This window comes from Atractosteus spatula, chromosome 1 (assembly GCF_055471065.1).
Source record: "Atractosteus spatula isolate fAtrSpa1 chromosome 1, fAtrSpa1.hap1, whole genome shotgun sequence".
Classification (NCBI taxonomy): Eukaryota; Metazoa; Chordata; class Actinopteri; order Semionotiformes; family Lepisosteidae; genus Atractosteus; species Atractosteus spatula.
Genome location: NC_142706.1, coordinates 75,041,918 through 75,066,472, shown reverse-complemented (window position 1 = coordinate 75,066,472; position 24,555 = coordinate 75,041,918). Strand labels below are relative to the sequence as shown.

Sequence of the window (24,555 nt, the reverse complement as noted above, 5' to 3'; positions counted from 1 at the left end):
AATTGCTGAAGACAGTGGCCAAACAAAGGGGCACCAAGTATGTATATTGAAAGCAAGGGCTTCCACACAAGTGTCATGTGTAATTAAGCGAGAGCAAGTAATATCCCAGCATGCTTACAGTCATGTACTGTACAAAAATGCTGGACAGGCCTGGTTATCTACAGTATATATAACTGCATGACTGCAAGAGGAGACCTCAGTGACTATGAAAGAGAGTGATTGTTGGGGTGCATTTGGCAGGAGTTTCAGTGACTAAGACAAGAACATGATGCAGCAGCAATCCTTCTCAGCAAAAGAGGAACTGCAGGTTCAGGTACTGTATCTGGTGCCTGTGCTTGGCTGAGGAGCCAGTGGGGTGAAGCTGCAACCTGTGGGACTATGACTGAACCCCTCAAACTAGGAGCTCCCGCAGAACGGTGTCTAAGATGTTGTCAGTGTGGATCTCCTGGGGAAAGACATCATCAGCACAGGGCAACAGAGGGTAGAAACGCACGTCCAGGATCACAATACCCGTGTATCAGTTCAAAGTGCAAGGCAGGTGACAGGTGAGCCACTGCAGATCAATTTCAAAGTAAGGACAAGCAGCTATTTTCATCAGAAACAGTCCACCAAGACCTCCACAGCGTTTACAGAGTACAAGCCCTTTAAAAATGTATGGTATATCGTGGAACATTGTCTGAGACAGTGATTTCTATAGTACCTCCATCAGCCAAGTGTGAGTTGATTGAGTTTCTTGTGGAAGAATGGTGCTGTGTCCCTCCGGATGCTGGCAAACTCTGTGCCACAGAGCCTTCAGGGTGTATTGGCCACGTGCCATGGCTGATAAGTGACTTTACATTGGTGTTTCTATTTTCTTTTATGTCTTGGAGAGATGGTTAATAATGCCACAACATCACTGTTTCCATTAACAGTTATTTGTGTTATATAGCTGGGACTGAAGGTAATGTGGAGGAATGTTTACTAATATCTGGAGGAACAGAAGAAAAATAACACAGAGATTATGAATAGGTTTGGGCAAAAATGTCCTCTGTTGTAGTAAGGATTGTGTTTCCCAGAGAACAGGAAAGTCAGAGAGGGGGGCGGAGGAAGGGTACAGCAATAATGAGGCAGAAAAAAGCAGCAACAGTAAGTAAAGAGCTGCTGTGATTAAAATGCAACAGAGTAAACTCCTCAGGTGTGAGTCTGTGTTCTTTGCATACTGCATGATAATGAAAGTCGCTCTGTTTGTGCGCAGTTGTGCAAAGATCCAAGTTTTGTACTGTATGGGTGCACTATGTAAAAAATGCTGCGCATCCAGGTAATTCCAGTCTATGTGCAATGCTCACTGTGTGCAGATCGTGTACCTTTACTCTGAGTACTGTCTGGCCTGCTTGATGTTGGCACAAGTACTAATGAAAACAAATATTCTGGTAGCCCCACACTGTGGGAACGGGCAGCACTGTGTGCGAACACAGTCTCGTTGATTAGATATGCTACCACCCCATCCTAGGTGCGTTACTAAAATACTGAACAGGAATTGACAACTGTGAAAAAACAGAGATTAGAACTCTTCCAAAAACATCTTAACAATCATTTTCAACCTTGTTTTACCATTTGTCCTACTCTGCACCCCATCCAGGGGTGGAGGGAGGGAGTGAGGTGCCCTCTAGTTCAGCTCCTGCTACAGAAACCAGGATGAGGGACGAGCTCTGGTTCGATGAGCGGCTGTGGCTCAGCTGTGGACTTCTTACTTTTACATCCTACTCTGCAGTCAACAGCTGCCACCCACACCCACACCCATACCCATTCCCACGCCCACACCCACACCCACACCCACACCCACACCCACTCCCACGCCCACACCCACTCCCACACCCACTCCCACGCCCACACCCACACCCACACCCACTCCCACGCCCACACCCACACCCACTCCCACACCCACTCCCACGCCCACACCCACACCCACACCCACACCCATACCCATTCCCACGCCCACAGCCATACCCACACCCACACCCACACCCACACCCACACCCATACCCATTCCCACGCCCACACCCATACCCACACCCACACCCACGCCCACGCCCACGCCCACACCCACGCCCACGTCCACGCCCACGCCCACTCCCACGCCCACGCCCACGCCCACGCCCACACCCATACCCACTCCCACGCCCACGCCCACACCCACGCCCACGCCCACACCCACACCCACACCCACTCCCACGCCCACGCCCACGCCCACGCCCACGCCCACGCCCACACCCACACCCATTCCCACGCCCACGCCCACGCCCACACCCACACCCACACCCACACCCACACCCATACCCATTCCCACACCCACGCCCACGCCCACGCCCACACCCACACACACACACACACCCACACCCACACCCATACCCATACCCATGCCCATACCCATACCCACACCCACACCCATACCCATGCGCAAGTGCAGAGCCGCGCTGCCGAGCGCTGTTGCTATCGGTGAGCGCATCGGCGGTCGGAAGGGAAGAGGACACTCACTGGTTGCGCTCCACCTGCAGGATCAGCTCTCTGCCCTCGGCCATCACTGCTACGGCTCCCGCGGCCGGATGCTGCGCCTGCAAGAGTGAGAGCACAGGGAGCCCGATCAGCGCCAGGACAGACACAGAGGCCGCAGGAAACACAAGGGTGGAAACGCACACGAGTGCAGGCAACAATTATAAAGTTCAGCAGGCCTGAAACAAGGTTTGACACAGTCTCTCTTTGTTATTATCACTCCATCCATCCATTCATCCATCCATTTTCTATCCACCTCTTCCAATTCAGGGTCACGGGGAAGCCTATCCCAGCAAGCAACAGACACAAGGCAGGATATTGCCCGGACAGGACGCCAGTCCATCACAGGGCACACAGAGACACCAGCGCCAATTTTCCTGTTACTAGTAGGTCTTTGAACTATGGGTGGAAACTGGAGCACCTGGAGGAAACCCACTCAGCACCCCAGATCCAGAACTGACCCCAGGGCCCAAGCCCTGTGAGGCAGCAGTGCGAACCACGTCTCCACCATGCTGCCCTATTATTATTACTCCTACTATAAAATTAGGCAATACACATCTGTACACTGGATACTACTGCCGAGTGGAACTTCTGCAGGCTGGTCTTTGGTTATATTTCCACTGTGGGGGCAGTAGAGTTGACAGCGGGTCCAGTCTGGCTAGCAGAGGAGCTGACTGAGATTTCCGATTGTGAACGTGAGTTTGCCCCACCTCATCCTCTTTCTCTGTGCGGCTCAGTTGAAGAGAAGCATGTCAAAAATGTCAAAACGCTCTGGAAGATGCTCTGTACCACCCTTAACAAATGACTTTCTTTGCCTCATTGCTGAATTGTCTTTGCTGGGTTTCAGCCAGTCCTAAATCCGTGACCGGATTAAAAGAACAACCCAAAACTGAAAGATTTTTTATTTGGCTTAATGAACTGTTGTTGGTAATGTTTCTTATGTTTTTGACTATAGCACTCAATGTCAATTAATTAATGGACTGGAACATATACCGAGACAAAAAAAAAATTAAACATTTTCAGGAAAATTAACAAAAATATTATATTATTTACTGATAAAATCTAAAAAGAATGCAAATATCTTGCTATTTTTATCATCTGCAAATAAAATCATATCATCAACATTACTTCATACGTAAAATTCCTTCATACAGTATGTAATTTGAAAAAAATCTGCACTGCTGTACGTGTAGGATAAAGTACAAGACTAGTGGCTTAGAAGAGAAATACCAGGAATTGCATTTTATTTATATATATATTTTGGTTTTGTACCAAAACCAAAGCCACAGCTACAGTAAGCTTTATGATGGTGTGACTTAAAAAGATTTTGGCCAACAGTCTCAAACCGCCTCTAATCCTGCAGTCTTACTTTACTAACATGAAGCAAAAGAGCAGATAGTAACCAACAAAGGCTCTGAAGGAATACATACACTTTGCATAATGTAGTTTGGGATTTACAAAATAATAGGTTTTGGTACTGAGCGACAGTGATGAAGCTGTTAGCACTGCTGTCTTATAGCTAGGTGTTACCAAATTTACAACACTCTCTGCAGCAGTGGAGGTTGATAGGACTGTCCAATAGCCTTGTGAGTTGGGAATTCTTCACACCACCAATTTTCAAAGCTATACCAATCTTTTTAGCAATGTTTTTTTATATATTCAGGAATAAAACATTTGAAGGCATACCAAAGAGTACTTTACCATTGGCCTGTAGATTTTGTCTTGTGAATTCTTTCATGTGGTCCACTGCAGCAACCATTATAGTTATTTTTTACATCAAATCATTTACACTTACTGTACATTCATGAATGGTTAAGCTCTTAGCAAGTAGCCTATGCTTGGGGGGGTGGGGGGTTGGTGGTAGGTATTTCACTGGCCCTGGTTTTTCCCTACTGACACTACACCACTCTCCTCTACCCAGACACAGAAAGTGCAAGTGGATTTATCAGTCTTAATTTAAAAAGTAAAAACTGAAATACACAGTCCATGTCACTCCTGGGTCCTTCCATGTCCAGTGCACTGATGCAGGACTGTGGTTCAAAATAGTTTCATAAGAAATGCAACTACTGAACAGTCCTACCCTTTCCCACCATTCAAACAGTCAATTTCTAAACTGAGACAGGTTTGGTTCAGAATAAGATGATGGGTTATAAACAGCAGCAAGACCCAAGCCTGGGAGTCAGGGGTTGTAGTCTAACTGAATACTAGTTCTTTCCTGTTAAAACGCAGTGGAGAGTCAATGTAATTAATCTGTGACTGTGGTGAAGCAGGCCCCTTCAGACAGAGCCGGAACAGCTAAAATTAAACATCACATCTTACAGCAACAGTCTGAAGGGTTGGGCTTATCCACCAAACCCTGCCATAAGAGAGAGAGAAAAAAAACATACATTTGTCACATGTACAATCTTTCCTAGAGCCAACACAGAGAACATCCAAAGTAAATATTGTTTTAGTCTTTATTTATCTAAATTGAAGCTGGGCTGCATAAAACAACCATTCAGCTGCAGGAAATCTGTTCTCTCACAGGGGGTTAATATGACACTGTGTGAGGTGATTAGTTCTTAAACTGCAGAACAGTTCACTGCAGGTTTGCTTACTAATTAGCACTGCTGGAATGATATCATATTGATCCCCCTGGAAAAAAGAGGATACATACTAATGTGTTCGGGTCTTAATGAATTTTAAAAGTAAATACAAACTGATAAGTACAGTAAATGGCATTTGGGAAAACCACATGTGTGTTGGGGCACTGGTTTTGGAAATTCTGGACCAGAGGGAAGAGCACCACCTACTGGTCGACCAACCCCATGTACATGTACATCAGCAACCTGGTTTTCTTTACGGGTCTCCCTTCTCAGTGCAGACCAGATCCAGAAACCAGGCTTACCTTCTGCGATCTTACGGGACCAGGCTACAAGGTGGTAGAACTACTGTTAATTAATAATAAAATAATAATTGCTTACACTTATATAGCGCTTTTCTGGACACTCCACTCAAAGCGCTTTACAGGTAATGGGGACTCCCCTCCACCACCACCAGTGTGCAGCTCCACCTGGATGATGCAATGGCAGCCATAGTGTACCAGTACACTCACCACACATCAGCTATCAGTGGAGAGGAGAGCAGAGTAATGAAGCCAGTTCATAGAGGGGGATTATTAGGAGGCCATGATTGGTAAGGGCCAATGGGAAATTTGGCCAGGACGCCGGGGTAACACCCCTACTCTTTTCGAGAAACGCCCTGGGATTTTTAATGACCACAGAGAGTCAGGACCTCGGTTTTGCGTCTCAACCGAAGGACAGCTCCTGTTTACAGTATAGTGTCCCCGTCACTATACTAGGGCATTAGGACCCACATGGACCGCAGGGTGAGCGCCCCCTGCTGGCCCCACTAACACCTCTTCCAGCAGCAACCTTAGTTTTTCCCAGGAGGGCTTTCATCCAGGTACTGACCAGACTCACACCTGTTTAGCTTCAGTGGGTTGCCAGTTGTGAGTTGCAGAGTGATATGGCTGCTGGCTAACATAATTCTAATAATAAGCTAGATTTTAGGAAGAATACCAAGACAAAACAGCAGCAATATGCAGAGATGAAAAGGCAGCACCACTCTATCATTTCTTTTTTGCAGGTATTTTCACATCTGTAGCTCAGGAGGAGCTACTGTCCTTGAGGAAAACCTCACAGTTGCAGAAGAATTGGAGCTCCTGCTTGTTTAATGGCAGGAAAGATTTTCCTTTCAAAACGTATTCTGCCAAAAAAGAGACATTCTCTAGCTCTGCATTTAGCACAGTATGGACAGTACGAGCCACCCATATACTACAAAATCCCCTGGACATGGAGGAAACTGGTCTCAAACTGTCTAGAAGACATGTTAGCTACTTACTGTAGTGCAGCAATTACTTTAGTAAAAACTCAAAAAAAACAAGGGCAACATTTTTTTTCTATACAACCAAGAAAATTACTAATTTTCTGAAAGGAATATTTATTTTCTGGTTTGAATTTTATACATGGGAATTATATGTTTAAAGCTTTAAAGACTGCAAGCTGAGGAATAGTAAGTGAAATTTTGCAAAAAGATAAAACAAATATTACAGAATGTTATATGTGGCAACAGGAATAAAACTCTAAAGTTATCCTTCCTGCAAACTGAGCCACGAATTGATGAAATAATAATAAGAAAGTGCCCTCAAGTACAGTATACAGTATATGCAACCTTGTGAATTAATTTCTGTCAATCCAGGTCTCTAATACCACAGAATACAGGAGAGATTAGAGTGATCCAAAAAGCCTTTCTTTTTACAGAATTTTCTTCAGCTTTCATTTTTTTCAAATTTTATCAGCATACTTGACATGACCACTGTGTGGAAGCTACAAAAGGCTATTTACTGTAGTTAGTTCCGAAAGTTTTACCCAGCTACAGTTTGATACGGGATGATTCCATATTTAATTGAGTTAAGGTCCTTCTTATCTGGCTTTTGTCAATTCAGTTCAGAGATGTTTCTTATTTCTTGTTAGTCGTGAATATAGGACTCTTATATTTTATAGGGGTTTTGTTTTGTACTGATAGTATTTACCAGTGTGAATCAATATATGTTTTTTTAAAATGAAAAATACATACAAGCAATGGCAAAAATCTCCTCTTTCCTAATTTAATCTCCTCTTTCCTACATGAGCTGTCAAACTAACTGCCACATGAAGGGTTTTAACTAAGTCTCATACTGTATATGCACTGCACTCAAGATCACAAGGTGCTTTCCAAGATCCTCTATTTTAACCCTATAGAGTTAAACTACATGGATTGGTCAGATGGTGAGAACTTCAATGACACTCCAAGAAAGTCCGCAGGACAAACTAGTCAGCAGAGATCACACTAATTTATTGCAGGCATGACTATGTCGGAGACTTTCAAAGATGTGGACCAGGGTAATACTTTGAGTTTACAGCTTGTCCAAGGTCATTCATTATTAATACTAGTAATATCTTTGGTAAAGACTTTGATGGCGACAGCTCAAACGCTGTACATGAGAGGTTGAGCTTTATTAGCCCCACCTGGCAGTAATTCCGGAAACTATTATCTTACTTGCGGTATTGTGCGGTATTATACGGTAACCTGTGTTATACCGCAACACGCCCCCTGCGTTTTACCGCGGTATAACCCGCTTGTTTTGAATGGCTGCATCTGTATGTTTCTTGTGCATTGTTTTCTCCCACTCTGATTCAGGGATGTCCCTTTTGTGTATGTTATACTTTGAATAAACACTGCGGTTCTTCCTTTGCTAAGCTTTGGAAACCACAGTTAGGGAGAAGCAAATTTTCACTCATTCAAAATTACCCAGTGAAACGTCTTTCAAGTTTTGATCATCTAATGAAAGACATTTTGCATAGCTGTGGAAGCCAAAAGCAATTTATTTTACTCTGTCCCAAAAAGCTACAATTCTGAAACTTTCCATCTGACCTTTTTTATATATCATTATTAATAATCGTGTTTGAAACATGGAAAGCAGAGCAAAAGGATTCAGATAAAAAAAAAAGTTTAATTTAAAGAGACTTCTCTGGTATTTTCTCACAAAGCCAGAAACATCTCTTTTTGATGTTTCATACATTAAAATGCTCTTTAATTCTTTTTCCTTACTTTAGTCACTTGAAAAATCTCTTTAGGTTATGATGAAGAAATGAGTATTTCATTTTCACAGACATTTGCACAGTGTCTTCCAAATGTATTCATACCCTCAATGAAATAGGAATGATAAAAAAATGTCTAACAGATTCACAGGCGGCATGGTGGTGCAGTGGTTATCATTGCTGCCACGTGGTGCTGGGGCCCTGGCTTCAGTTCTGGACCCAGGGAGCTATTTGAGTTGAGTTAGTACAGTATATTCTCCTCATGTTTGCATGGGTTTTCTGCGGGTGGTCCAGTTTCTTCCCACAGTCCAAAGGCATACTGGGAGGTTAAGTGGCTTCTGGAAAAATTGGCCTTAGTGTGTCTGTGAGAGCCCTGCAACGGACTAGAGTCCAGTGCAGGGTGTGCCCTGCCTTGTGCCCGTTGCTCGGTGGGATAGGCTCCAGCTTGCCCGTGACCCTGAATTGGATGCAGTGTTTAGAGAATGTATGGATGGATAATGAACTCACACACTGCATAATGTGACTTTCTAAAAAAAAATTCTAAAAAGAGTTGTATTGTAATTGGAATTGTAATGTAGTGTCACATTAACACCCACCCCTTAATCTAGTGTTATGTAAAGCCTCCTCTGGCAGGGATTACACTGAAAAGACACCTCCTGTAGTGTCCTGTGAGATGCAGGCCCTCCTGGATGGGGGGGGGGGGGGGTTTGACCATTCCTCCAGGCGGACTTGATATAGGTCCTCCTTGAACTCAAACTATAAATAATGTGCATGAGATGGTCAGTTGAGAACATTTGTTTCTGTGCAAAACAAATGCTTTGGACGTGCCCTTTGGATTAGTACTGTAAAATCCATTTTGCGCCAAGTCGAAGCTTCCTAACAGAGAGACCCACATTTGGCCAAAATGTCTTGGTGCATATCAGAATTCATATTTCCTCCAATTGTAATGAGGGCTCCAGGACTCATATAGCCCATTATTTTACATTTAATTCTCACGCTTTACTAAATTACCGCTGCCTCTGGTGAAATGAGATATGAGAAGGGTTGTGTCTGTTCCGGTCTCTGATCTCAACTCTTTTTTTTGGCATTCATTGATGTAATTAATGTATGGCTACAGCTTGAAAATTAAACAAAAAGCTTTTTAAATATTTGAAATAATTGCAAGTGCCTGTATCAAACAATTGGGTGCCGTAAGATACAGTAGGTGTTCACACTGCTGTAGGTGTGGAAAGAAAAGACCAGAAAATAAGGAAAGTTCAAGAATCTGGATCATTTGAGAACAAAGAGGTAATTTCTGTCATTTGGATTGTATTATTACAGTATTCATGTGTCTTGCCTGATTAAGAGCTGATTTATCCATTGCAAAACATACTCTAAAAATCAATCAATTTCACTTCTGTTTGACATACCTTGGTAGATTGTATCTTGCCAGAAGATGCATCTTTAGTCATCTATAATTGCTTTCACAAAATGAGACAGTAAATTGCACTCTAGAGCAAAAAGCTTTGAAAATCCCCTGTATTGTCCCATACTGTAAGTATTTTTTTTTCAATCTCACTGAGATTCGCATTTCTGGTCGATGCACTGACTTCCTATTTTTAGCGCACCCAGGTTCCGAAGTGACTTCTGAGAAATGAGTTCTGCACTCTGCCTTCAAAGTGCACTGAAGAAGTGCTGTGTGCATAGGGCCACGTGGCTCGATCACCCTTCCCTACATCATTGCCTCTGAAGGAGTCACAATGTAAGCTATTCTTCCTCTGTCGCTACGCATTGAGGCCACAGAACAATACCAACATACAGTACCTGCAACAATACCAAGCAGCCACAAAGTAAATGTACACCTGGATACAAAAGTGAGAAATGAAATAGCCTGTAAAAGGGACTTCTTTCACATTTAGTTCAAACCTTTTTGAAAAGGAAAGCAGTGTGCAGACTTTGCCCCAGTGCAGCTGTGTTTATTTCAGGGTCTCATAATCTGATTCAGTGTTTCCAAGCCCAGTGGTTCTTGGCACAAAAGACTTGGCAGCAGGTTGGACATTGCACCCTCTTACAGACATTGCCGGATCGATGAGATAAGCATTACGCCTGAAAAAACAAATCACATAAAAATGATTCCAAATACCACTTTTTCAGGCTGGCATGTTGCACTGTTGACAGCATGAATTAGAACCGCAGAATGCAGAGTTTTTCTTTTGGACTCGAACAGTACTGCTTCAAGAACACGGATAAGGAGATGGTTGTCACTCAAGGAGATGGTTATCTCACTACAGTGAAATTAACCAGAAATATTGGAATTATTTTATATAAGCCAATGCTATATAGATTAGAAAGTGAAAAAAAACATCATTTTAAAATAAAGATCCTTCAAAAATGCTATTATAGTACAATAATGTATTTTAAAAGAAAAACCATTTGTTTACAATATTAATGCAACTCATAGTCTAGCTGTTAAACTGTGCACAGAGGAGCACTTGCCTTTATCATCAGTAACTGCAGAACATGATCCCATAATTTAGTACCCTGAATAAATATGCATGAATATAAGAATATAAGAAAATCTGCAAATGAGAGCTAGTAATTTGGCCCCCTTTTCTGGTTTGCTAGGTAAGCAACCTTAAAATTAAACAAAATCATCTTAGTATTTCTTAAAGAAGCAGGACACTCAACCTTAACAACATGGCTGGGAGGGGGTTTTGAGATTCTCACAGCTCTTTGAGCAAAGAAGCATTTCCTATTTTCCATCCTAGTAAAATTGCTTTTTAGTTACTAATTTTGATGCCTTATCCTTGTTTCATTTCTGAATCTAAAACAGTCCCTGGAATTGACCCTCTCTGGACAATTTAGGAGCTTTACACATGGATCAAGACTCCTCCCAATTTCCTTGGCTCCATCTAGACTGAGGGGATTTAGCTTATTTAACCTGCAAAGCAATTACTAAGTAAATGTAATTAATATTTTATGACTCAAGAAACACTGTTTCCATGGATTACTGCTATGAGTGGGGATGGAGCATGACAACATAAGAAAGCCCATCGGCCCATCTGCTGATCTAATCTAGATGTTTTTTGAAAGAAGACAGTTGTGGAAACGTGGCCTGGTGTCCACTTGTGCCCCCTGCCTTGTGTTTCACTGTTCCTACAGTGAAATCTGCTGGGCTGACATTGTCCTTTGAGGATCTTGAATACTTGTATCAGGTCCTTTTGTAGCTTTCTTTCAGTTCAAGACTAAAGAGTTTCAGTTGTACATTCGATTTCAGTACATTCCTTTAAAGCTCCAGAATGCATCTGGCTGCTCTTCTCTGGAGTGATTCCAAAGCAGCACCAAAAGGCTGAGCACATAAGTAGCAGCAGTCCAGCAGTAAGTCGAATGCCGACTAACATTCATTTATAAAAAAGACAGAAATAATAAAATTAGGTTAGAAACGGTCATTTTGTTTATTTTTTTCTTCAGTACATAATAATAATAATTCTGGAACATGGATGTTTTGAGTAGTGTATATACCACAAGCGTGTGCGTCATCCTACATTTTGATGGTTACATTTTCTTTTATCATGAGTATTCAGTTAAATCAAATCCTCTGCAACAAATGACGAACATAAGAGGCTCTTGCAAAATCTGCGGAGGGTGCCGAGGGATAACATTAAAGCCAGCATTACCACTGGCTATAGGCTGCATTCACAAAAACACACTTTACTTGCAAAAAGGCTTTTTCTAGGGGCAAACATTGCTTTTCCTGATTATAATAGCTGCCTGCCCTTCAGTTAGCTCCCCAGCTGAGTTCACACTGAAGAGTTGGAGAGCTTTATATTTACTGTATGTAACATTTCCTCTGACTGAACCACGTTCAGCTTACTGACAAAAAACCTTAGTCATTAGCTAATTATAAACTCATTCACATACTCCACTTCTCACCAGAACACAAGCTTTGCCCAGCCTCACAAAGTTGGGCTCATGAAAACTCTAGAAGTTTGTAAACTATTACATATGCATACATGCAATCTGTAAGGACATAAAAGAAACAAAGTTCTGATTGCACAAGCCATACATGTCTGCAGTAGAGGAAAAGTGATTTATCTGGTACAAAATAAGAAAATAACCAAATGCAACCAAATCAAACACATTAAAATTCAACTCACGTTTATGGTTTTCCATTGCATATGAATGCTAAAGTCCCATTCATAGGCCACTCAGCACACTCCTGTGCTGCCTTTTCATTCAAGCAAACTTGACTATAATTAGAGATGTGCTCTTTGAAACAGGTCCTGCATGGAACTGTGACAGTGGTTCTAGACACCTTATCTGGAGAGCAAGTGTACGTCAAATCAATAGAGACACTGCACCTACAGTAAGTAATAGTGTTGCAGTATATGAGCTCTAAAATAGGAACAAAATGAATACTGTACATACAGTGAGTATGTATGAACCTGTAACCAGGTTCTGTGACCAGGTTTTAGTTTCAACAGTCCAGTGGAGACCTACTGTATGGTCTCAAACCCTTTTCCAGACCACTCGCTCCAGGACCAGATACCCAGCTTTCCTTAACCCTAGGGGATATACATTAGAGGTGAGAACCTAATGGTATAGCTTATAGTGTTGTTAAAGTTCCCCTCCTCGCTGTTAAAGTTTCCACTGAGCCTTGGAGTCCAGGCTCACAGTAACCAACCTTGGAACATCTTTCAGTCTCACTTCTTGGAATACCTCACTCCCAGCTATTATAGCTTCCTCTGAGCTTTGTTCAGGGGTTCATGTCCCCTGTGCATAAAATCATTATAATCTCTTCAGAAATCATTGTGAGAAATCACTTAGTCTTCGTTGTGACATTTAGAGCATCACAAGTCATGTGTTGCTAATACAATCAGTGAGTCATAGCTGTCATCACAACTAAACCATTCCCAATTAACTTGAGAGATTGCTCTGTATAAAAAGAATGTCCTTTCTCTGAATTTCTCTTTAATCCCCCATCTTTCTAAGAAAGGTTCTTAAAAGACTCAGTGTCTGGACATTCACATCCCCGAAAGGATGATTCACCTATGCCATCCCCTATGGGCTTTCCATAGAAGTCAGCCATTTTGCCTCTTATGTGGCCAAGAGTAGGAACTGAGCCAAAATGGCTTCTGACAGCCAAGTAATTGAACCCAGGTGTGGACTGTGAAAAACAAGGTTTGCCTGAGATATATAAACCCTTTAGGTGAGTCTTCTTATCAGGGATGTGGAGTTTCTAATATTGAGTGTGTTAAGAAACTTTCTTACAAAGATCAGGGAGTTAAAGAGAAATTCAGAGAAAGGCCGTTCTTTCTATACAGAGTAATATCTCAAGTTAGCTGGGAACCTGAAAAGGTCCTAACTGTGTCTCTGCCTTGTTGATGCTTTGGTTTGTGAGGAGAACTGCACTTAGCCTGCCATGTGGCAGGCAGAGAGTGACCAGAATTGTCTTGTTTTTTCTTTAGTTGCAACCATGTAACCTTCCAAATAAAAATGATTTAAGACTCTGAACCATAGATTCTTCTGTAGAAGAGAGACTAATTTTGTACTGTCACATGATAGACATCTGATCATGAACTGTTTCAACACATGTTACACACGTAACACAAGTGATATCTATCAAGCTATCTAGCTATTGTATCACTGATCATACAACCTGGAGTCATGTGGAATTCCTCACAATTGTTTTATCCACAATTCCTTCAGTGGATAAAACCGATGCTGGTCTACTCAACACAATGATGTTATTCAGTGTGTCACCCAGATCTGAACTGTGCATTATGTATCACATAATCTGGACAAAACCATACTAATTCCAGTTGAAAAGATCTAATTGTTTCTGCTTTATATTTATTTACTGTGCATCAAAGGAAATGTATTGCACATAACTAAAAAAAAATCACAAGGTTATTATCTAGAAATGACACTTTGTTGTCGGTACACTAATATTTTACTGAACAGACATGACCTAGGTAAATTCATTGTAGAGATTAACATTTGTCAGCAACAGGGGGTTTACTGGCACAGACTAGTAGTGTGGCCACTGCTGGAAGCCGTACAAGCTGTACATCTGCGGCAGTACGCCAATGCTGTCTTGCGGGTTATTGTCCCATTCCTCCTGTAGCTCCTTGACAGGTATGTGCCAGGGTCTCTGAGCCCTAACTTCCACATGTTGCAGCAGCTCAATCTGCAAGCAGGGCTTTCAGGCCATAACTCTCAAATGCCCATCGCATTCTTCTGAAATGTCGTCCTGACAGGATGACTCTGCAGGAAGGGCAGTAAATGAGGTCCCACGATTTGATCACTGTAGAGCAGTGCAATAAGGTGGCCATCAGCAACAACAGGCGGATTTCATACTACTTCCCAGATGATCGCAATCGGGCCATCCACGGCAATGAGCATATTTCTGCACAGCGGTACCACACTCACAGACATCCTTCAGGATGTTCAACACAAAACCATGTTGGCTCCGATGTGGACGATCCCACCTGAGATGGTGCTTGTGTTAACACCTGGGAGAGATGATGTGACTTGTGGTCTCCTAAAGCATAGCCTGTCTTTTGCCTGTGTTTGGCTGTAGCATCCAAATTAGACATTGCAGGCCATGAACACCCCTGGTGTTCTACAATATATACAATCTACAATATATAGATGGCACAAAGGTGTTGTCTTGTTAAGCAGGATACATATGTGTTCCTGTCTGTGGATTTTTTTTCTTGATTTTCATCGGGCTTGACAATCAACAACTTACTGTAAATTGCCTCATCTGTGCCCAATCAACTCTCACTGATGAGGTGATTTTAGTGCTTAACAGTTGAAAGGTACTTGAGTACAGCATGGTCAGTCATGAGTGAATAATTAATGAAAATTATGCTTAAAATGTAATCAAGATACAAAACACATACAAACTTTTTTTTTCTAAAAACAAACGTGTATTAATAGTGATGTCTTTTAATGCTCAGTATTCAGTGTCATCCAGATGTATTCATACCCCTGAAAAAACAGGAACAAAAACAGAAAAAAGTCTAAAAATCTTAGTATTAAATAGCAATGCATAGAGCAAGTCACATTTGCCATAACATTCACAAAACCCAATGGTCACATTTATTCACTGCTCTGTAGATTGTATTATGTAAACCCTCCTCTGACAGGGCATACACTGACAACTGACTATTCCACTTGGCAGAATGACTGTCAAAAACACTCATTTTATGTCCAGTTAACCTTGTTGATTCAGAGGCTCAGCATGCTTTGGATCACTGCCATGCCAGAATGTCCATTTCAGCCACACTTGAGATTCTTGGCAGAGGGAAACAGGTGTTTGCCCAAAATGTCCTGGTGTTTATGATTTCTCCTATCTCAACAAGGGCTCAAGGACCCATGGATGCAAAACAACCCCAAAATGTAACCAGCTCCTTGCAATACCTTACTGTGGACATGAGTGATATGTTCAATATTCATCTCTCGGTTCTCCTCAGAAGAGGCTGCTTGCTTGAGACTCAGCCATGAATGCCATGAAGTTGATGGCGAATGGCAGTTTATGATCGAGATCTCCAGCTGTTGCCTTTGGATTTAGGTTGCCTCCCAAACCACTCGTCTCATAACTTGTAGTGACAAAACAGACTTGTGTCTTATTGCAGGCAGGGTTGCCACTATATCAGTAGCTTTCAGCTTTTCAGATTTTTTATTGCCATTGCCGTGAACCGCACACAAACACGCACGCGCTCCCGCTTCCTCACGAGAACTATTCACCGTAAACGCCCACCCTCACTCTCCTCTTGGCCCTCGCTCAGTTGAGGTTTCCTCGCCGAGCTCCTCTACAACTTCCTTCTCCTGAGGACTAGCTTTTCTCTCGTCTGTCCTTACTGGCTTTTGACTCCTTGCAACCGTACTCGACCACGACTTTGCTTCTCGTTTTTGGATTAGTTTTTGATTTGGAACCTTATCTACCTCCTGACCAGACGCCACTGGAGACTGTTTCTCATAGGGTCCTGCCTGCTCTTCCCTGACAGCCATCTCCAACGTGTGGACATCACTGACAGTTGACCTGCTGTTTTCAAAGAGGTCTTACAGTATATTAAATGAAACCATACTACTGCAGGTTCCTCTGAGAAATGTATATGGATCTGTGCATCAAATTAAAATCTCAAAAATTCAGAAGTATATTTAATCCTTAGAACAATAGCAGAAATCAATTTATTTTGCTTCATTATCTAGTACAACGTGTTGTTCGTTTTACGTGATGCTGTTCCCTCTCTAGGACAAAGAAAGAAGTGTTAATGTATGCAGTTCAGTCAAATGTTTTTGCTGTTGGTGTAATTTAAATGAACGTAGTACTAGAATGATCTCCTAGCCCCTTATTATCAGTACACGTGATCAGAAAACGGTTCATATTATACAGTAGATCCAGTCTGCATTTCATATACGATTCTTTTCAATTTGCTAAACAGGTGATAGAACAACTTCTAGATTTGGGGCTAATTTCCGATTTATTCTGAACATTTACCCACTCACACAGCTCCAGCTCATAAGAGAAAACTGTAAGAGCTGATCAAGCTATATATAGTTGCATAGCTGGGCACATTATAATTAACATCAATATCGCCACCAACCATTAGCAAACACCCACATGTTAGAGCCCAGTAAATCTAGTCTACAGGTCTAATGAGGTTCTCATAAGTATTACTCCACCAGCTGTGAGAGGGAATTCACAATGCCAACAGAAAAAAAGTGGACAGTGCTAACCTGTCATTAAACTCTGGCCATCTTCTGACTATCCAAAAAGTGTTATTTCCTCCAGCTTAAAAGCGATCTGCTTCTAAAAACTAAATGCAGCCTTTATGAAAAAATATATACAGCGTGTGGTTACCGTATTGACACCTAAACATATCATTAAATTGCACTATTCATTTCTCTGTGCAGGTGGAGAATGATGCTGGCAGCACTGTTGAAATTACTCTCGTCTGAAAAGCTGTTTGAGGTTGCTCAGACTTGACAAGCCTCCCTAATTGTTTTTCTCCCCTCTATCAGGTGCTGTTAGCGGAAATAGCTGTCTATCTCAGAAACCTTTTTCCGTTTTTCCATCAATACGCCCTGATGACCGATAGGTTTGAGAAGCAAGTCTCGGGTGAAATCATTGTGCCTCTTCCATTTCTGCATCTCCTGTGCTCAAACAGGTCCTAGTGGTGAGGGAATCACATTTGCAGCTCAAATTTAGTGCAACAAGTTAAATATGGCCAAGGACACATTTTGAAAAGACTTTCAAAATGTAAGTTAAAGTAAAAATGCTACAAAATGTCAATCCATTCTTATTTACATAACCCACTAAGATTAATTAAATCCACACTTCTTAAACAAATCTTTTTTTAACAGATTGTTTATGGCAAGAACTACCATTGGGACACTCCATGCTCTAGTCTGTTTTCCCTAACAAAGTGGCCAGGCAGTATTTACATTCAGAAATTTGTGATTATTTGAGAGAGTTTCCAATTATAATTCCTCTGTATTTTAAACATATGAAACTGAACCAAGGCCAAGTGATACAGAAGCAGATCTGCATAATTTATTTGGTGAAAGATTGGAATTAAACTGTGATATAATATTTAACACAAACATTCTCTGGAAGACAGGACAATCCATGTTGCTTAAGCCTCTTCCTTAATCCACTTATTATTCATTGGCATGTTCATTAAAAAGACATGCTCACAAACATACCAAATAAAAAAACAAGCTGGCAAAACTTTCAGAAAATAAAGAAAGGTCTCGAATCTGATTCGAAGTCACCATGGCTCATGTCTGAGCTATGATTCTCCAGTCACTAGTCACCATGGAAGGAGTCCACATCGCAAGACCTTGAAATAAAGTGAGATTCAAAGAAATCCTCAAACACCAGTATAGCTTATCTCTTTTTTGTTCATTGATGGATGCCCCCTTTCCTAGAGGATTATGTTCTTTGACAGAAGTTATAAAAACCAAACCAAGGGACAAAAAATCCATCTTTTTCTCCAAAATCACTTCATGTAGTAGCACAAAACTTGGATCACAAACCATACTCACGTTTTGCACTGGGTGACCAACCAATAACCCTTCTCATATCTCTGAACAGAAAATGATGCAAATAATATAATATATTTAAATTAATACATTTAATATAATATAAAATAATATAAAAATGATAGTCAGATTACCATATGTGTAATAGCATGTTACCAGATGTGTAAAAGTTTTAACATACAAAGGCTGCAGGCTTTGTTTCTATGCCTCTTGATGAAGGCTGCATTCTGTTAAGATACAGTACAGTATGTGTGGAACTTGGTTTGCAATGCTTTCTCTACAACAATGATGTCATGCACGGGCCTCTTCCTTTCCCAGCACATTCTCCGAATCCTTCGGTGACCAGCTCATGTTCATGGGAATAGGGCAGAGATGTCTGGAAGGTGCTAGCCACAACCAGGCACTCAGATAGCTGTTACAAATTTGTCATCAAGTCTCAGCCAGAGTTGAGGCTCAAGTGCTTTTCAGCTGCTTTGACTGTGAGTGAGTTGCCCTTTGCAGGATCTGCTCTGCTCACTCCTTCCAGTGATGGCACGAACAACGCAACAGTCCTAAGTCACCACTCCCAGCTGGACTGCCACATCCAAAAGATCACCCGTTACGCAGCCAAAAAACACAGGAGGGAGAATTATAACTTGGTGTCTGACAAATCAGGACCCTCCTGGACAGTTTATAATGTGGTACTGCATCTGTGGCCTAAGTCAAATTTAATCAGAAAAACAGACATCCTGACAGCATCCACCAAATCTCTCCCAAGAAAACAGGCAGTGAATGTCCACTCGTAGGAGGATTTTGAAGTTACATTCAATCAAGAATTCAACAAGAGTGTAATCAATTTCATCCCACAACACCCAATTAGAGATGATCTTCGATCTGCACCGAGACTTGAAGAGGCGATTTAATTCCCATTAAGCATGCTGGACAGGAACTAGTGTTATATCTCATTATACAGATATCGAATGAAGAGGTAATGCTGAATGATTTCATGAACAAGAACAACATTTGGAAATGACAAAGTGATCTTCCTGTAGTTTATCGTGGGCAAGATCATTACCAGATTTCTCCTGAACTCTCATTCCTCTGGTTGAAGAACTCCCCCCCCCGAATCCCAGTGTGGGTTCAGTCCCCCTAGAAACTTGACCAAAATGATTTTTACAGCCTATCATATTCAGGAAAATGAACTGGGAGGAGCTTTTCTTCTGAGCACTGTTTGACTTGGCAAGTGTGTTTGAGTTTGTGAGACCCTCCTCTATTATGGATATCTTCCAAAGTTTGTCAGCATTTTTCACCTGCTTCACAATGATATGTGGGCAGTAATCCTTACTTAAGGACCCATTATTCGGCCCTTTGAAATCTGGACAATAGTCAAACAGTAGAGTGGCATTACCCCAGCTCTGTGGTCAATATGAATAAGCAGCATTTATATTTGATTAAAGATCCCTGCTGGAGTGCAGCTGACTTACTGAGTGAACGGTAAATTATTTAATCTCCAAAGACTTCAGTCCAAAACTAAAACCAGCCAAGCTTTAGTCACTGAGCTCCACACATTATTCTGCAATATGTGCCCTGGCAGAAATGGACTGGAACAGTACAGAGGTAACTGTGTCACTGAAAACTGGGAAACACCACCATATCACTCTGCAACTCACAACTGGCAACCTACTGAAGCTAAGCAGGTGTGAGCCTGGTCAATACCTGGATGAGAGACCTCCTGGGAAAAATTAAGGTTGCTGCTGGAAGAAGTGTTAGTGGGGCCAGCACAGGGTGCTCACCCTGCGGTCCATGTGGGTCCTAATGCCCCAGTTAGTGACAGGGACACTATACTGTAAACAGGCGCCGTCCTTCGGATGAGACGTAAAACCAAGGTCCTGACTCTCTGTGGTCATTAAAAATCCCAGGGCATTTCTCGAAAAGAGTAGGGGTGTAACCCTGCCGTCCTGACCAAATTTCCCATTGGCCCTTACCAATCATGGCCTCCTAATAATCCCCATCTATGAATTGGCTTGATTACTCTGCTCTCCTCCCCACTGATAGCTGATGTGTGGTGAGCATTCTGGCGCACTATGGCTGCTGTCGCATCATTCAGGTGGGGCTGCAGATTGGTGGTGGTGGAGGTGGTGGAGAGTCCCCATTACCTGTAAAGTGCTTTGAGTGGAGTGTCCAGAAAAGCGCTATATAAGTGTAAGCAATTAATGAATTAATTAATTTTCAAATTCTAGTTTCATTTGCCATTTGCAATGCAGCAATGGTAAAAATTAACAGATGACACTGTCTGCTTCCCAAAGTCTGTGGCCAAATATAAGCACAGAAGGTCCTGCAAACAGTGTCTTCTGCAGTAAAAGTCAGAGAAATGCAGTATTGTTCCCACCACCAAGTTTCAAAACAAGGACTGGGAAACTTAAATATTCCAGTTTAGTAAGAGGCTCTTTAGTCTAAGAGTATGATACATGCTTATGTGCGATGTCCTGGGTAATAATGACGGACAAGCTTGTTTGCTCTTGGATGCATGTTGAAAATCAAGAACAGGATGCATTTCTTCAAAGAGTTGTGTGAGCATGGAACAAGCAACCCAGTCATGTTGCTGTAGCTGGTACCTGTGCTACTTTCAAATTACTGCAAATAAGCTAGATCAGCCCAAAGACCTCCTCTTGTTTGGAATCATTCTTAAGTTTTTAGTGATATTACTGTTAGTGTGAATTAAACATTACAGGTTGTACCAAAGGGTATGTACAGTATGCAGATTGTGATTTGCAGATAATTGCACACAGTCTGCTACAGTACTTAATATAGAATTTCTAGATTATTTTGGACGCTTACAGCTTGTAATGGAACAAATAATACTCTGTCGTTTAGTATCAAAGTCTGAACTCAACTGGCTACCATGGGAAGTACTTTTCCATCAGGCTCCTAAAATTGTAACATCTGATTCATGAACTTGGACATCTTAATTTAATATAGCAGCATTAGGCTTCATTAGAAACATAGTGGAACTTGCCTGTTCACCAAGTCATCATCATTGTAAACAACTGATACATTTATCAGACAGTAAAACTGGAAAAGGATGTATTTTGACTAATTCTGCCTGAAAAATCAAATTCTACAGTAATACCTTTAACATTCACACCCAGGGTCTGATTTAAACAAAAGATTAGGTTTAAGCCCTGTATTTAAATACTACAAGCCTGCAGCCTAATATTAAAAATACACTTGATAATTACTATATTAATTACTATATTAAGAAACAGTTTGGAATAGCCAAGTGGTATGCAGTAAGACCACTGCTTAAAGACTCTCACTAGGGAGAACATACTGTACAGGCCTCCAAGACTTCTGCCTGATCAAGCCCTCAGTCTGCAGGAGAGGGGAGAGTGGGGAGAGGGGCAGACAATATACCCTTCTTACAAACAACGCAAAGATTTGCAGGCAACTGACAAGCAAAAAGGGACACTGCTGCTCACTGGACATTTGTGTTTAGTCAGTTATTTTCTTTCTCCTGGGAGCTTTTTACCATAGTGGACTAATCTCATAGTTTGAGTTTCAAATTTCAGATTTCCTTGTTACACTAATCCCTGCATAGTTGGAGTGGAAATGAATGTCAGTTATTCCACAGACAAATCCGACACTCGGAAATAGTTTCCTTTTCGTGCATGTATATTTATACGGTGCAAAATGACAAAGTAAGAGAGGTCTGATGACCGCGTGGGTGTTTTCGTCAGAAGAAATTCACTAGTTACAGATTTTAATGCTATCTACTGAGATTTGGCAAAAGGATTTGAAAGGATACATTTGTATTTTTTTAGTAGGCAATTTTACAATGTCTTCCTGCGTTATGAATCTCTTTTCAAGTGTGCTGTGTCCTCGCCTACTCCCTGTTTATCCATAAAGCAAGTTTTGTGCAGCACATTTTGAATTATTATGTGGAACCTACAGTAAAGGTCAAATGTAATGTCTGAGAACAAGATAACAAGACATCGTGTTAATGATTCATTAATTAGCAGAAAAATGTTATTCATTTTTATTCATATATATATATAGTATACTGATGCACAAGAAAACTGTTCTTGAAATTGAACATTAAAAGGCCCATGAAGACATAGCGGATCTGTTTTACTTGAAAACCAATGAGAACTATGGTTATTTGTTTTGCTGTACTTTTTATCCTTGTGATGGACATTTACTTAGTCTACATCACGTGGTGAGTGAAGCAGGCTCATTGTCTGCATTGTCTATGCCGAGCTGAGCGAAAATAGCAAATTAATTTCAGCGTACTGTATATAAAGCCCATAAAAATGACAAGGTTTTCAATCAGACTAGAAAAGGGGAGGACATGATAATGCTCATCTGTGTAACAAATATAGGCTGTTTGCTGCCAGCAGAATTAAAGACAGGCTTCTCATGCGAGAGATGTTGTCAACTGAATGAGAAGCTTTCCTTCAGTAACTAGCAGACATGAGCATGGTCAGAGTTTGACCTCCCCCCGCTACAATCTCCCCATTCATGTCCTGAATCTCGAGAACTGTTTTTCGACCTTAGTGGCAACAGAATGAGACACACCAGGACGAAACACAAGGTCAAAGCACGCGGGCCGGATGGGAGCAAACTGCCAGAGAGGTGTGGACTATCATTGAACACAAGAACACCCTTGGTAGTCCTTGAAGCAGCCTGCCAATGGTCACACTGCATACTGATGTAATGATGTCAGGGATATATAATGAATTTAAATAAGGGCTCTGAATTCTTGTGGTGCGCTTGAGATTAAAATATTTCGGTCCTTCACGGTGTTCTGCACTGGGACATGTGAAAGACACAGATAATGGTGGCTGGTGTTTGAGATCATCTCGGTTCTGCCTGGTAGTCCCCAATTCTAAGCCCATAACTTCCGTGCAGCAAGGTACTGTATATAGCCCACAAGGTGACACAAGTTTTGACCAGGAACAAGGAATAGGTTTATTCCATGCTGAAAAGAGAAGACACAACGTTTCGGCTGTGGAGCCTTCTTCGGGTGTGAGCTTTCTTCTCTTTTCAGCATGGAATAAACCTATTACTTGTTCCTTTGCAGCGTATGCATGCTGACGGAGCTCCCCACCTGAACAAGTTTTGACATTTCTGCTCAGTTTTCATAAAATGGCATCCTTTTTTTTTCTAAAAAAGTAACATCATTATGTGATACACACTGTTTAACAATTACCATAGAGGAAACAGTCGTAAGAGTGGAGAGCTCTAGCAACCTCCTGACCATTATGTAATTTCAAGGCTGGTCTGCTCCCCTTGGCTCACAGACATTCAACTCCTTTGCTGTGCAATCCAACTTTGGTTGGATTTGGAAGTCAAAAGACTAAGTTACTCATGCTGCCACCAAACAGGATTCCTGACCCATGCAGGTGAGCTGTTGTGTTTATGTACATTTCAATATTCTGTGCATTTTATCCTCCTGCAAGCATACAGGCTTCTGACACTCAGTATTTTCACAGCAGCCACAATTCCCAGAGCTACAACAGGCAGTCATGCACATGGAGAATATAAGGAACACAGATGCAGATGAGTAGCATATGGATACATCTGTTGTTTAAATTACAGCTAAGTAAACAGTACGTTTGCCTTAGAGCCAGACAATCCTAGGTCAGCTCCGCCCAGTCTTAAACACAATGCTAAGAAAGCTAAATACCATCCCAGTATCATCTTACACATCTTAAAGTAATTAGGGATTTTATACATGCCAGTAACTGCCTTAAAACTTTTACAGGATAACTTTCCAAACTGTAAAGGTTCAAAGGTCTGGCTGTAGCAGGCAACTATCTGTAGGTGCAAGTAATGGTAAGATTGTACAGACTCTTCACTTAAACCTAGCTCTGGAATTTAATACGGCTGTTTAGGGAAATATGAAAAGCACAGCACATTTTGCACTGACACATAAAGCATTCAGTTTCTAATAGTAAGGCAGAGTGATTTTAAGACACAATCATAAATTGAACAGTTCAAACCTGGCCTCAAACAGCAAGTCTTATTCTATTCTGCAGATGTCAACAGGCCCTGCAGACATTATGTATCAATTCTATATAACCTAGAAATACGGCAGTTGCTGCTCTCTTCGGCTCCCTTCAGTGTGAAACACTGTAAGCAATGTGTAATTAGACACAAAAGTACTGGGAGAGACTTTGAAATGAGAAATGAGCTAGATGGGCAGATTGGTATCCTGTCATCCATAGCAGTTCTGATCTTTTCATGAATTATTCCATATCCATCCATATCTGCAGAACCTGAAAAGATTTTTAGGTCCATAAAATTTGAGAAAATCAATTTAGGATTTTTATGCTTGCAGAAAAATGCAGAAATGAACCGAAACACAGTTCTAGAGTTTTTCTGCACCTTA

At 41.5% G+C, this 24,555-nt stretch overlaps 1 protein-coding gene across 1 annotated transcript in view; it reads right to left on the bottom strand.

The window, feature by feature from the left end:
* Positions 1–24,555, bottom strand: part of adam19a (ADAM metallopeptidase domain 19a) — a 130,529-nt gene that overhangs the window by 71,752 nt on the left and 34,222 nt on the right. The window contains exon 3 of the mRNA XM_088919519.1: positions 2,515–2,591. Within this exon, the coding sequence (XP_088775645.1) occupies positions 2,515–2,591 (77 nt within the window). The remainder of the gene's footprint in view (positions 1–2,514; positions 2,592–24,555) is intronic.